General features: G+C 44.0%; 1 protein-coding gene across 1 annotated transcript in view; it reads right to left on the bottom strand.

Annotated features, from left to right (window-relative positions):
* The window catches only part of LOC109750646 (fatty acyl-CoA reductase 2, chloroplastic-like), an 8,981-nt gene extending 5,677 nt beyond the window's left edge, over nucleotides 1-3,304 (bottom strand). The window contains exons 1-5 of the mRNA XM_073504092.1: nucleotides 3,283-3,304; nucleotides 1,949-2,052; nucleotides 1,680-1,879; nucleotides 1,485-1,585; nucleotides 1,149-1,361 (exon numbers count right to left, since the gene is read on the bottom strand). Coding sequence (XP_073360193.1) covers nucleotides 1,149-1,361; nucleotides 1,485-1,585; nucleotides 1,680-1,879; nucleotides 1,949-2,052; nucleotides 3,283-3,304 — 640 coding nt within the window. The remainder of the gene's footprint in view (nucleotides 1-1,148; nucleotides 1,362-1,484; nucleotides 1,586-1,679; nucleotides 1,880-1,948; nucleotides 2,053-3,282) is intronic.
* Nucleotides 3,305-15,929: the final 12,625 nt, after the last annotated feature.

The raw sequence follows: 15,929 nt of genomic DNA, 5'->3' as shown, positions 1-15,929 counted from the left end.
TGTTACCACCGGTATCTCTCCTCGCATGCAGTAGATGGCCATCTCGCCCATGGCCTTTGTGAACACATAAGTGTCTTGCCAACCATAGAGTTTGGCCCTATGGATAAATAAATTGCACAAATCAAATATTTCATGTGTGTATTCTTATCTACAGACATGAGAAAGTAACAGGGAAATACTAGAATACCTCGACTACCTAACTCTTTCATTTCTTGAGTAACAGAAGAAGAGGCAGAAGAATGCCTTCTGGAGTCAAAAGCCAACTTGATCTCTGCCTCGATCTCCAACACGATATTCCGATGTGTCGAAAAATCTGAGGAACCTATCCCCTTTGTTATGGTATCCCCTAAGCAAAATGGCGTCTCTAGTATCAAACCTTGCCTCTGCCCATTCACATATGCTGTTTGGCCAAAAACATGACATGCAAACATACTAGGGATTTATCCTCATATTTTTGGAGAAACCATTCTTTGCTAACATGGCTCAGCCTAGCAATGGCTGGGAATTTCTTGTCCCAGAATGCAAAAAAAATGTCCGCCACTTTGTTGCTTTCAGCACATTTTCTAATGAAGTCAAGCCCCTTCTAGATGTCCGCTGCTGCACTATGTTGTGTCTTACCATAGACAAGAGGCATATACACCTTCACCAACTTTCAGTTAAGGTGACGGCTAACGGCTTCCTTGACACTAGCTTCCAGAGATTATGATGGAATCTCCTCTTTGAAGTCCTCTAATAGTGAGGAATATAGGTCATATACTTGATCCTCACCATCAACCCATCAAAAGTTAGTACGCACTACTAGATCCTGGAAATAGCTCATTATCTGGTAAGCAAAACGAGGATGCATCACATATATATGTGACATCCGCAACCTCAGATTTGGGTTTAGCATTTACCTGTTTCCCTCCATCCTACCTGGGAAGGGATCCCTCTGTGTGCTCTCTATGACACTTGGCCTGATTGTTACTACCGGTATCTCTCCTCGCATGCAGTTGATGACCATCTCGCCCATGGCCTTTGTGAACACATAAGTGTCTTGCCAACCATAGAGTTTGGCCCTATGAATAAATAAATTGCACAAATCAAATACTTCATGTGTGTATTCTTATCTACAGACATGAGAAAGTAACAGGGAAATACTAGAATACCTCGACTACCTAACTCTTTCATTTCTTGAGTAACAGAAGCAGAGGCAAAAGAATGCCTTCTGGAGTCAAAAGCCAACTTGATCTCAGCCTCGATATCCAACACGATATTCCGATGTGTCGAAAAATCTGAGGAACCTATCCCCTTTGTTATGGTATCCCCTAAGCAAAATGGCTTCTCTAGTATCAAACCTTGCCTCTGCCCATTCACATATGCTGTTTGGCCAAAAACATGACATGCAAACATACTACAAAAGCTTATTTGTAAGCTTTTGAGATTAATAGAAACAGGTTACCATTTGATTTTGACCACAAGAAACTCTTATTTGGCATTCTGACCTGTTGATACTTGCAAGAAGATCTTCAGTCTTCGAAACCGCTGCGTGAAACTCATTATCCAGAATGGCCCCACGGTGTTGATGTCTAGTGCTACATCATACCTGCAAGTTGCAATACTTTTTTGCTAGGAATGTGAACTTACACATTTAGTAATGGAAGCAATCCTTGGTGCAAGACTAGTATAGCTTCACGAACCTCTCATCAAAAGTGGTATTTGCTACAGAGTTTATGATAACATCCACTTCTTCCGCGATCTCTTTGGCTATCTCAGGAGCAATGCCAATGTTGGCTTCCCTGAAATTACCAACGACTGGAACCTGCTTGCTTAATACAAAGTTGTGGTAGTTTTTCCCATGGATTTCCAGTAAACATCTGAACAACTCAGTATCTTCTACCTGTATTGCAGACGAAAAATATGGTCATTTGCATGAAAAACAGAAAGTAGTCCGAAGTAATCATCATACCTCGTTCTTCAATCTTTTCATGGCTGCTTCATTGTCCTTGGCCTTGATCAACACGTATATTTTACCAACATTAGGATTTGTCCTTAAAATGGGATCGATAAGAACTGATGATCAGAATCATACAAAGTAGAATGGAAGAACAAAGGAAGGAAGTTAGGTAGCTTAGAGCAAGACAAAGGCAGAATGGAAGAACAGCCTAAAAGTGGGGGGGGGGGCAGACAAAAAATGTCTCACTCAAACTGGCATTTGAAAATGCTACCCGCCCTTCCCCTATTTCTGCATTTCATTCCTATATTCCTTGTGCTTGCTTTTCTAGTTAAACTGCTCATAAACTAGATCCATAAAGCTCACTCAGCTACTGTCTTTTTTATAATTGGTCAATAAAGAACATATTTATCAATAAATAAGTGCATTACTATATTCACAGCTACAAACTAAGCCTAATTTCCAAGTATGTCATATGTATCACTTTGATGTTGTGGGATCACTGGCTTCTTGCTCATCGGATTTCGCTTTTGCACTTGACTTGAGAAGGGCGAAGCCTTCATGACCGGTACCGGTATCTGTTCAAGAAGGTAGTACTTATGCGGAACTGAACAAAGGGTGAGATCGATGAAATGCAATACATGTTTGAATATTTCCTATCTTTTCCAGCCATCAAACTTGTTCAATTCGTTTTCTTGAGATATGTAGAATAGTGATATCATACTTGAATCCACATTCCCCGTATTTGAGGAAGAAGTAGAATCTTAGTCCTTTCGAATTTCTAAGTTGGGAATTTGATATTGACTAAATCAAGAAACTCGATTTCACTATGATATGACCACTGAACCCTTTGATGCAACATTTCTTGTTTCCAGAAGATCTCGGATGGTTTCTGAAGCTTCCATGATCTTGTAAAAGAAATAAACCCTTTCTATAAGTCATGAAGATGTGGACCAAAAGACTAAGAAACTACACAATCTATTGATTGACTGAAAAACTCAAGCTGAGTAACTTGCTTGAATGATCGCTCCGGCTCTGGGCCGTCTGATCTTCGGGATGCAGAATAGGGGATCGCTTGCCAACCATTAGTTAGGACCAATGAAAACCCACGCTTGGTGCAGGCTAAGTTCATTTTGGAGATCTAACAATTCCTTATGTCGTGTATCCTCGATTGATGCAGCCTCAGATGCTTCAATTGTAGATTTGAATATTGAGCGAAAGGTTACACCACCTATAGGTTATGTATTACAGGCCAATCCTACTCCACAAGTACCAATAGGCAGCATAGGGGAAAAAGCACAACACCTAGGAATAGGAATCAACAACACAAAAACTTTCTTAGAAATTACCCAGCAAGAAACGTATGCGCATGGGTGCAACGGATTTCGCTCCCGTGCGCTCAACCCTTGCTTGTTCTTTCGGACTAGCACTCTTTCCCTCTCTTTGAATTAGATTTCTCAGCTCCATGAGTCAAACGAAATAAGGCGAAAGACCCACTACTTCTTCATTCATGGCCTATTGATTTGATTGATCCCCCTTTCGTATTCATTCGACCTAAGGTGAGGTTGGAACAAGAGTTTTCATAAAAAGAATGGTTCTTTTATGCAATTATGAACGGGCAGGCCTCTTGTGGATTCCTCGAACTCTATGAATGAAGGGGGAAGTATGAGGAAGGCCAATTTTCTTTCTATATGAAGATGAAAAAGGATCCGGGTCAAACATTTCTTACTTTTGTTGAGTATGACTGAATGAGGAAGAGCTCCTTATGTGGTATCACTTTACCACCATCTGAAATGCGCGAAACTCTGATTGGTGGAAGCCAGTCCATGAAGATTCTCCCTTCTCTTATGTGAAATTCCCCTCTTTCAGTAAGCATCCAATATCTCAGCAAATGAACATTTCTCTAAGCTTATCCTGTAGCTTATACGTTGTTTCAAAGCTGCTCCAAGGATCCAACGAATAGCTAAGGTTTGTTAATGATCCCTGGCTACAATCCCAGGAACATCATAAATAGTACATGCGACTCCTACTTTGACCACTTCACATATTGGCTTTATATTATCTACAACGTCACCCATAAGTTTTATTAGATCGCGTTCAGCTCGAGCTAGGCGGTGAAAAGTTTTATAAACAATAGCATGAACTACCGTTCTTTTACCATTGATCATGCGAAAGTTTACCAATTTCTTGATCTATTCTTTTTGCTCACCATCAAAGGCCCCCATATAGTTGAGAATTTTCGAGCAATTGGAAGCCTCTTTCGATGACGAGGCCAATAAATTGATATTACGCGATCGTTTTTTTTACTGGGAACTGTAGGGGAAACCCCCACAGCATATCAAAACTTTATTGAGAAAAAGAGATACAGTACAAGTACAAAGGGGGATTACAAGAGGTAATCAAAGTATCTAGGGGAAGAAGGAGAAAAAACAAGTTAAAAGATACAGACTAATGGCCTCAAGGTGGCAGGAATGAAATCCAGCGTAGAAGATCATCTTTGTAGGCAGCTTTCACTCTATATTGCATTAAGCTGATGTCATGGATGAAAGCAGATCTCGATTTATTAAATCTAGCTCTCTCATGCCTGAAGACCTTAGCATTCCTGATGATCCAGATATTCCAGCAAGCAATGAACACCACTTCGGTGAAGAAGGGCTTCCTAAAACTCCTGCTAGCATTAAGAACCAAATGAGCCATGGAGTCACGAGAAGACCAATCAATTTGCAGATAGTTCCAAACTCTGACACTAAAGTTGCAATTGAAGAACAAATGATCCCTTGTTTCCCTAGTCTGCAAAGGACAAAGGACACAGTTCACTCCATCCTCCAAATGCCAATGCCTCCTATCCACCATGTCCTTGGTGTTCAACCTGTCCATAATAAGCATCCAAGCAAAAACTTTGATTTTCATTGTACAAGAGGACTTCCAGATCCAAGCTGTCAAAGGGTTGAAAGATGCTGATACAAAAGTATGTGAGTAAAACAACTTTGGTTAGTATCCCTTGGCAGTGCCCTTCCAAAACCAAATATCCTTGGACCCAGGTGCTCTAATAAGGCCACCCAACATGGACTGGAGAATAGTCAGATCATCAAAAGCCTGGCTGGACAAAGGAAGGTGGAAGTGCTGGAAAATGTCCTGAGAGTCCAAGAACTCAAGAACAGTAACCTAGGGGTCCTTAACATAGGAATAGAGCCTGGGAAATCTGAGCTGAAGGCTAGACACCTGACCATCAAACTGCAAGTTATCTGACCACATGAGGGCAGTGTTCCCTGCATTAATCTGAACCCAAGCACACTCCCTAAAATGATGCATGACCTTGCAAATATCCTTCCACCAGAATGAGCCACAATCAGAAGTTCCCTAGGGGACCCTATTATGATAGTAGGTATCCCAAATTAAAGAAACCCAAGGGAGATCCTTTTTATTAAGGAAATTATTCGCATGTTTGATCAGAAGTGCAACGTTCTGAGAACCAAGGTTGAGAATACACCTCCCCTGTTTTTTGGCCTGCAAATAAGGTCCCACGCAGCTAGGGAGGGGGCAGGCTGACCCCTATTCCTCCTCCAGAGGCATTGTCTCTGGATTCTTTCCAATTGTTTAAGAATTCCAGCTGGGACAGCCAAACTGCACAAGAAGAAAATGGGCATAGATGACAGAGCAGAGTTAAGAAATTGCAGCCTTTCCCCCTGATTTAGAAAAGATGAACTAGCTGTCATTCTCCGCTCCATGAAATCAACCAATGGCATAAAATCCACCATTTTAGGCCTTGTAGTTCCCACTGGAAACCCAAGGTAGGTAAATGGCATTTTCCCAATCTGGCAGCCAAATGCAGAAGCTAATTCAGATATGACAGCAGTGTCAACATTGATGGGAATAATAAAGGATTTGTGATAGTTCACATCCAGACCAGTGGACACAGAGAAGACTCTGAGCATATCCTTGAGAGCTAGGAGATGGTCCTTGTCAGTAGGCAAGATAATAAGAGTGTCATCAGCATACTGAATCACAGGGTAATCCTGATCATGACAAGGTATAGGTAACTGAAGAATGCCCCTTCTGAACATGTCATTAATTATAGTCTGCAGGAGATCAGCAGCTAGGACAAAAAGGAGAGGAGAGACTGGATCACCCTGTCTGACACCCTTTTTGCACCTGAACTTCCTACCAGGGACTCCATTGAGCAGAACAGATGAGGTACCTATGGATAGAAGTTGCTTCATCCAAAGGATCCACTTCTCATTAAAGCCCTTACATCTAAAAATTTGCACAATGGCCTCATGCTCAAGGGAGTCAAAAGCCTTTTCAAAATCCAACTTGAGAATCACAATAGGTCTCTTGGACTGGTGGCACTGGTGTAAATACTCAAAGGTCCACCCAATACAATCCTGAATTGTTCTACTTTTTATGAAACCATATTGGTTCTTGTGGACACACTGCATAATCACCTCTTGAAACCTATTGGCTTCCATCTTAGACAAGAACTTAAGACCCATTCCTGTTAGAGAGATAGGTCTGAAGTCACCCACCTCCTCAGGGGAGGGCTTCTTAGGCACCAGAGTTATGTAAGAGTCATTGATATTTTCCAGATGAGCAGTACCCTGAAAGAAAGCCTGGGCCAGTTCATAAAAATCCTGAGAAATTATGTGCCAGCACCTTTTGAAGAAAAGACCATTAAAACCATCTGGACCTGGAGCTTTATCAACTGGCATATGCTTGACAATCAAGTCCATTTCCTCCTTCTCAAAAGGCTTAGTGAGAACATCCAAACCCACAACTGGTTCAATGAGGGAAGAAAGATCAAAACCCATGTTAATTCCCCTGGAAGATCCCATTCTGTTCTTAAAACAATCCCAGATAATACCCTCCATTTGTGAATGATCAGTCACCACCGTACCATCAGGCAATTTTAAGCTAGCAATAGAATTTCTTCGATATCTCTCCGTGGCCATAGCATGAAAGAACTTGGTGTTCTCACCACCCACTTTTATGTATCTGATAGTACATCTTTTCCTCCAATAGAGACATTGAAGGTGGAGCAATTTCTCAACATGGGATTTAACCACAATCCTGAAATTTGATTCATGTCTGTAGATTGTTCTATATTCCTCAAGCTCATCCAAGAGCAGGATAACACTATTGCATTTACAAATTAGAGTTTTGATTTTAGAAATGTTCTTCTGCCATCTTTTTAGACACATTCTCAAGGACTTAAATTTGTCATCTATCCTGGCAGTAATATGGCCCTTTCTGGATTGTTTCTGCCATGAGGAATCAACACAGTCCATAAAACCCTCCAACTCCAACCAATAATTCTCAAACCTAAAGATATTAGACTTGGGAATAGAAGTTTTGATTGTAACCATACAAGTCACATGGTCAGAAGCAGTTCTGGCAAGAGGTAGCACCTCAGTCATGGGATAATCAGAGATCCAATCAACAGAAGTGAAGAACCAGTCAAGCTGCTCAAGGAGTGGAGCATCCTGCATATTGGACCAAGTGTAGGACCTGCCTTTGATGGGCAATTCCAAAAGGCCGAGGTGTCCAATAATCTCACTAAAGATGAACATGTCATTCAAATCACCACCAGGTAGATTCCTGTTATCCATAAAACGTAAGAAATTAAAATCCCCCAGTAACAGCCAATTCTCATCCACAGGAATGTTCAGGTGATACAACCAGGTTACAAAATTATCCCTAGCTTCCCCCTGACAAGGTCCACAAACCACCACAAGAGTCCACCGCTCATTGTTGTGCCTAGAAACAAACTCGATCACCACTGCAAATTGTTGGACTTGCAATAAAGTCCCACCAAATATAGACGAGTTCCAAACAACTAGAATTCCACCAGAGGCCCCCAAGGAAGGAGAGAAAGCAAAGCTGTCAAATCTCTTGGGGCAAAAGCTTTTAATCATTCGGGAATCGAATGAAGCACATTTAGTTTCTTGCAGACAAGCAATAGCACAGTGACTTTCGTCAATCTTTTGTCTAACAGCTCTTTGCCTAGCCTCAGAATTTAAACCCCTGACATTCCAGCACAGGACATTCCAGTTTCTACAGAGATTATTCATAAAGGAATAACAAAATCAAGTCTCCCATGCACATGACACACAGTGTTAGATGCCCAAAAGCACATAATAGTTCCAAACCAACATTATTACATATCCCAGGATCAGAAAATGAAAACCAAACGCATAAAGCAGATTTATGGGCTTGCCAAACCCAGCAGAAGAGGAGCACACTATTCATTGGAGGCTTGATTTGCAGTAGCAGCAGGGTTCACCATAAGTGCATCCTCCGTGAGCAGAGTTGCATCAATCTCCAGCTCCTTGCCAATAGCTTGCAGATGACTGATGGGAGTAGGTGGAGGAACATCTCCAAATGCAGGGTCTTCAGACATCTCTGCAGAAAGGGGCTTGGCCTTGGGCTTCTTCTTCTTGGGCTGCATAACCAGCTCATGGAAAGTGGGCTTAAACCCATCCCGCTGTGCCGAACTTCTGGTACACCTTCGAATAGATGTTTCAACAAGAGGCGTTGGCGCCAGAGTTTTGCATGGCCTCCTCGTAGGTGCACGTGCAGGAGGAGAAGGGACAACAGGCACAGCCCTGTCAGCTTCATCCACAAATAATGCTCTAGCCGCAGGTCGGGCAGGTACCGGCTCCTTCCATGTCAGCAAAGGAAGATCATCCTGCTGGAAAGCAAAGTCCTAGTTTCTCTTGGTCAAAATGACAGGCGATAGGGGTTTAGGCAGCAGAGGTTTTGGCACCTCAAACACCATTGGAGCATTCAGCAGGTTTTCAAACGAGCGCCTCCAAATCATTTCAGGGGGCAGAGGGGGACCAAAGGGGATCTTAACCACAGGCTGATCCAAAGTCTGGACATCAAAAGGAGGAGGTTGATAGACCACAATTGCCCAATTACTAGCATCCTCCAGGTCCGGTGCCATCTCCATCAGATCATTCAGGTTGTCAGGTGGAGCCCCATCAATGAGAACGATAGGAGCAGGGGGCACATGAGGTTGAGCTTCAGAACTTTGGTGAGCCGAACTAGGTTGAGCCGAGGCATTCAACACCACAGATTCTTGATCCTCCACAGCAGGCTCCGCAGCAGGTTCCTCCCAGTTGCCCCAATTGTCCTCATGCACCTCATTATGTGCAGGTTCAGGCGGAGGTGGCGGCACATCATTCCACCCCAGAGCCGGGAATGGAGGAAGAATAAAAGGTGGCATCTCCGGGAAGGGTACACCAGGCATGGGATGGGATTGCCATTGATGGGCATCCAGTCTTCATCTTGGGGCATCTGTTCAGCAAAATTAGCCCCAAGGATATACAGAGGCACCGTCCAAGACACCCTGGCACCACCCCAGGCAGCATAATCCATGAACACCACATCTCTTGGCACTAAAATATCTTCTGGAAAAGACGCAAAGACCAAAGTGCGCACAAGGTATGGATCCTCACTAATCCAATGATGAAACTTCCCAAATGTGTTGACCGCTGCCCGAATACTATCCTCATTGCGAGGATCGAGCGGAATCCCCAAGAACATGAGCAGCCCCTGACGGAAACCCTGAGCACCTCTAAAAGATTCACCCTCATCGTGTTTCATAAAACACACAAAACGATCGTTGCCAAGAGGTTGGGGCGGCATCTGAAGAAGAGAAAACCTGAGTGCAGCATCCCGAAGCTCAAAAAGACCCACCGTTCTAATCCAAGGCTGAGCAGACCTCACCAACACCCCATGAGCTTGCAACCACTGGACCACTTCCTCTCTAGCAGCACCAATCTGATCGGGAGGGGGGATGGGCATTACCTCAGCTAGCATGAATTCATCATGGCGGCGCACCAGTGGGGTATGTGGCGTCACATAGGTCCGAGGCAAACGAGCATCACCGCCATCCACAATGTGATGGCCAGCCGGCACATACAACAAGGGGTCGAGAGGGAAGTTGGCCATCGGAGGGGTACAACCCGGGCTGGAAGCAGACGGCAAGAACTCCGGCGGAGGAGGGGTCTCAGGCGGCGCGGTCGAAGGCGTTTTGGGACCAGGACTGATGGAACAGGGCGAAGCAGTAAATGCAGAAGTGCAAGAGGAGTTCCAGTTTGGTAAAAGCTGTGTTAGAGAGATATTCTTGGTGGGAGCTGAGCGATCCTCGGAAGTTGCAATGTTACCGGGTTTTGGTTTCCAAACCAGACCCAAAGTCCTTGCAAACTTGTTGCAATCCTTTTTACCATGCCCCACCCACAGACAAGAGGTGCAACGTAGTTTAGACGTGCATGCCGCAGCAAAATGACCCTTAGACAAGCAAATCTGACACGTTAAAATTTCGTCCACCATGCCCGCTACCAATTTATCAAAATCTTCGTCTGCTTGCTGAGAGGATGGAATGGAAGGCCCAGAGGATAACACCAGCTCCACCTGGACCGTGGAACGTGGAGATGACGGCCCAACATGGGATGGCACGTCCACATTCGGAGAGCCAAAATTTCCGCCCGAGATAGACGGCGACCCATTCGCAGCTGGTTGAAGATCCCTAACCATTCCAAAAGAAATGGAGGGAGTAGTCGACGTCCACCGGAGTTCAGCCGGCGGCGAAGGGTGGATGACCACCCGTTCATGCGCAGGAAGCGTGTACCCCGCATCCTCAACAGTTTGAATGCAATTTTGCGTGGCCGGATAACGATAACCATGACAAGCGGGATAATTCTGGAACTTTGAAAATGAAAGCTTCTTGGCAGGGGCATGCGATGATCTTATCGAAGATTTACGGGGCTTGGTGTGCATAGCCAACATGCCAAGGGTAGCTCGACGTTTGGAAGGACTAACAATGATCCACTCGGCATCACATTCCAATTTCCAAAGCTTGAACTCACGGCCCCAACTTGGGCCACCATTACCCCAAAGATGAAAGAAACATTTAAAATGATCACAAGAGAAAGAACGGAGCTTGAGAATGATCAAAGCCACAGCCTTGCAAGAAACTTGAAAACCAAAAACCCTATCCGTGATCATAAAAACCATGAACTCAATAGCGGAACCTCCGATGGCCGCCTCAAGTGCCGCTGCCACCGAATCCTCAGTCAAACGAAAATCATGCCGGCCAAAATAAATTACCATGGTGAAGAAGCCCGTGTCATCCATGGGGTGCACCGGAAAACCCGTAGATTGAAAAACCTTTTCTGCAAAAACCAGATCCTTGGAGAAGTCCAAGCCATGGGTGGATCCATCAGCAGAACCCATAGAGATGGGTATTAGGACGTAGATCTCAGTGCGCCGGAGAGATCTATTGGAGAGGAAATGAAATTTGGTGGCTAGGGGAGGAGATCACCGGAGGTGGTGGCGATCGCCAGGGTGGGGGTGGGAGCGCCTATCATCCTCCTCTCGTTGCCTGGTAGTTAATCCGAACTCGATATTACGCGATCGTTACAGTCCATCTTTTTCAGCTCTGCTCTCAAAAAGAGAAAGGAAAGAAGACTGATCTTGACGTCGGCGTTGGTTTTTCCAACGAAATGAATAAGTTTTGGATTGAGATTTCACATAAGCATTGCACAATTATCCGCATTAGGCAGGGAGCAGCAATGATACCTCTAGCCAGGAATAAGTACCTATCCCTCTTATACTTAAGAAAAGAGAAGAGAAGCTGGTGTTGAGAAATGAGAAGTGGGCTATATCCTCAGGGACATTTTAAAAGCAGCTGAAACAAAATGTTGCTTCCTTTCTATAAGCTAATTCTTGCTTTGAAGAGCTGTTACAGAAATGGCATTCTTAAGTCCCACCTCACCTATATCCAACTTGAGGTATTCAATTGTTTCTAGTATAATAAGCAGGTTTAAGCCATGGAAGACATGAGTCACTAAAGTGTTGTTAACTAGATCGCGAAAGATGTGCCAAAGAGGTTTTCCAGCACATGGAATAGCACTCACAGGGGCATCCTGTCAGTAGCCGCCGACAAGTCGTAAGAGTTATAAGTCGATCTATTGACGATATAGTTTAATGGGGCCATATGATGGAAAGTTCCACCCGACGATAGCTTGGCCAGATCATTATGATAAATTTACTTACTCGCATCAAACAAAACCCTTTGATTAATTGCCAATAGTGTCTTCTCTTGGCTTCCCCTCAACTGTTTGAACCAGATGTCCACCCCGAAACGAATTAGGTCTTGTGTCGGCCCCTCAGTTCTAGGCCGAAGTAGAGCGAACGTGTTTCCGCACGCGTCCAAATTCTTATTCATATACAACCCATTTCTGGTGTCTAACGCATACCTAACCCGAGATGGCCAGAGACAACAAAGAGGAGAGTTTTGCTCGCCTCAGCTATGGATAAATCCAAGTGTTGAAGCAAACACACTCAGCTATAACACCTAGTTATAGGTTTTGGGAAAAGTCGTACCGATGTAATTATAGACAGCATAATTTGGCCTTCTTGGTAGGGACCCATCTTATACCCTGACCAACGCTTCTTCCTTCTCTTTCCGTCCTTTGTAATACCAAACGCACAAACACGGACAACTTTCTTAATGATTAATATTCATGAACGCTTCCTTCTCAGTCTTGTGTAAGTTAAAGACCCCTAGCCCACCGATAAGCTTGCTTGCTACCATCACTTTCGTCTTTGAAGTCTCCATTCCCAATATCTTTATTGTGTGGGTGTGAAGTTCCCAGGAGATACATAGGGTAAGATCTATGACCAGGCAGCTGCATCGAGTTTCTCTTCTTCCACTATCAGATCGGGTGTTTTCCCTGTTCGGTTGGCTTGGCCAGTGCAAAAGTAATACGAAGTGAACGGGAACCTTGCGCATGCAGCGCTAACAACTTTCGACTCGAGTACAGTAGGAATAGTTTATTTAACCTGAGTGACCAAAGGAAGAATGCTCTTGATACATTCCATTGGAAGATCGCATTGAGTAGGTGGCTCCAGCCTGCTTGGAGTCCATCTTGAATAGTAAGTTTGGATTGCTAAGATAGGAGCGAAGCCGAACATATGCATCGGTATGGATCGACTGGCCCTCCCACCATCACCACCGGAACTTTCACCTCTTGGCTCAGAGAGTTTATCGCATCCATATCTTCTTGGGGCTTTCTGGTATCTTTTATAGATTCCTTGAGATGGAGGCACTAGTTCTACTCGAGCTGCGGGTAATTCATTTTCCGGATGGTGCTTCTCAATAGAAGGATCGATACGGGTAGGACCACTAACCAACACGAAAGCATCTCTAGATCCGATATGAGAACTTGCTTCTCTATACGAAATTCATTAAATGAAAAGGTAACAGTATGCGCTCTTTGCGCTTTGTTTTCATCACCATTATATCCTTTTTATCTCTTGTGGAATGACTTGGGAAAGTTGCCCACAAAGACAATAAAACTCCCGTATTCACCCTTTCTTGCTTGCCCTAACCAGAATAAAGGTCACAATGAAACTTTGATAAATTGGACTCCGCTAAGACCCGCTTGATATGAGTAGAGTGCCCCGAGTATTTTACTTTGACAAGACAAAATCACTTGTTTTTTTAGCTATATGAGAAAGAGCTGGCGTGTACCTGAACCCCCCTCCTGGTAGCAAAACAGATCAATACCTCGATTCGTATCTACTCACCGGGCGGAAAAAACATAACATAGCATTTCTCATAAATAGACAGTTCTCTTTGAAACGATCATTTTAAAGTTCAAGATGTTGTTTCCCTACGAAGAATTCCGCTAGCTTGGCATGTTGGTAGCAAAATACTACCTATGCTAACAGCTCATAAGCCATCTAGCTTCTCTCCGCTATGGTGTCGGCTTATAACACATCGATCCAGCTTTTCTTCCTGGCGCAGTAGAGGAAGGTCCATTGGGCGTAGAGAGAGTACCAGGTGATCAGTCTGTAATGCTTATTGGAAAGTTCTCTCTATCGTCCGGGTCATGAAAAACACATGTTCTGACTTTTCTTCTGAGAAAATGGGGTGGATCATCTTCAAAAGCAACTCTGCAAGCAAAAGGCGCCTCACAAGCGCATACCTTTCTCCCTTGGAGCAGAAGTCGTCGTACTCCACTTCAAGATGCTCCTTGGTGGTCGCTCTCTGAAGCAACGTCGCTTGAATACGAGACACATCACTCCTCAAGCACGTTTCGAGCAAGCAAGAGAACACTAGCTTCTACGACTCCGAGTTAAAGAGCGAGTATTCTCCAAGGCGACATTGTCCTAAAAAAGGTCGTGTATCCACAGTACCAAAGCAAGCTCCGCCTAAAATGGGAAGTGTTGCATCGTGTCATAGTCCTAGGATCCAGAGTTCACCGCCTGTCCTCCATGGAAGGTTCCTCCTGCAGCTTCTGATTGTACAAGCAAGGCACGCACAAGTCCAACTATGTATGATTACAGGGCATCAACCCCACTGATCATCCCATGGGTGAATCGTTGTTTAAGCATGAAAATGGAATAAAAAGTAAGTTCTGATATCGTAGTACTCGCGCGCCTACGTGTACTACTAACAGATTCAAGAACCGGTGCACCCTCCGAGAGTAAGTCACTCTAGTGGAATCAGCAGATACTAGGTCCTAGTTCCCTAAGTGGTTACCCGCTTGTGTTCCTTTATATGACCTCTAGAGCCGGTAGAGGATCAAAAAGAGGTAGAACTTAGCAATCCATCCTACTCACCCGACTCGGTCCACCCGTATGCGATGTTTGGGTCTCCTACGAGACGTGGTAGGTAGGCAATCTCCTACTATGCGTTTTTCATCCCACTCCCTCTATCAGCATAAGTAACTATGCATAAAAGAAATACAACTACTCAGTCAAATCTCTATGCGCCAATACATGGAAAGATCAAAGCCTCGCGGGACATGTAAAGAGACCTACCCACCACCCTTGTGTGTGCGAACCTAACAAGATGTGTTGATGCCAGCTACACCGCGCTTTCTTTCCGACCGACCTGACGTTCCGAGGAGAAGAAGGAATGGTTGTATGCATGCGCCGGACGCCTATAAAAAAGTAAAAGAAACCATGGACGGGGACAAAGAAATCCCTACTTACTTGATAGGTTTCCGGGTCTCAGAAACATAGAAAGGATTTCATAAATAGGATAAATGTCCAGTGAGGACATCTCCTTGCTTGCTTTTCCATTGATTGATTCTAGTGGCTGGCCCAGTGAGTACCAGTGTCTGTCATTAGACTTTATCTTTCCACGGTCAACTCCTTTGTTGTTGAAAATCGGCTGGCTGGATTGACCTTTTGGATTGAGTCACTCGTACATTGGATCAGAGTATTTCGTATAACTCTTACTTTACAGACTTAGTGGACTGATTGATTGTTTCTTAGTTAGGATTTTCTATTCCTCCTAGCTTGCGAAATCCCCCTATGCAGTTGCAGCTTCAATAAGAAGTAGTAGATGGGAGTAAGGGCTCGGCTGGTGAGTAGTAGAAGTAAGGGCCCGGCTAGTGAGAACTAGCTTATACTATCTTTCTGGTGTAAGAGCATCTTGCTTATACTTTCAGAGATCTCTCTCGTAATTCGTAGATCTAAAAGCCTAATCTAGAAAAGGGTTTTTCTCAGAGCCATAAGTCAAAATAATAAGTCCATTATGCAAGAGTTTGACAAGCAATCCATTCTAAACAACTCATCGGCGGTGTGACCTGCTTGACTTTTATCTTTGATTCAACCTTGGTATTCTCCTTTCTGAAACTTACTAAGACTATTGAAAGCTTTTTCAATGATTCCAAAAAGCATCCCTAGTATAAGAAGCTGTACCTGACCTACTCCTACTATAGTATTAGAAAAAATAAGAAGCTTTTAAAACACCAGTACTATATCTAATATGCCCCGCCAGGCCAAGAGTGAGGAGCTTGACTGAACCTCTGAGCCAGCTATTAGTACCTTCTTCCTGAAGAGTAGTCGCCTTCATTCATAGCCTGACCAACTCGTTCGTACGCTAGTCAGCTATGAATTTCTAGTCAGGTTGCTATTCCCTTCTATTGAAGGCGTTTTACCACTATCATACATGACTTTTTTCGCCCTTCTTTTT

The sequence above is a fragment of the Aegilops tauschii genome, chromosome 7 (assembly GCF_002575655.3).
Source record: "Aegilops tauschii subsp. strangulata cultivar AL8/78 chromosome 7, Aet v6.0, whole genome shotgun sequence".
In the NCBI taxonomy this organism is placed as follows: Eukaryota; Viridiplantae; Streptophyta; class Magnoliopsida; order Poales; family Poaceae; genus Aegilops; species Aegilops tauschii.
This window is presented reverse-complemented; position numbering and strand designations above follow the sequence as displayed.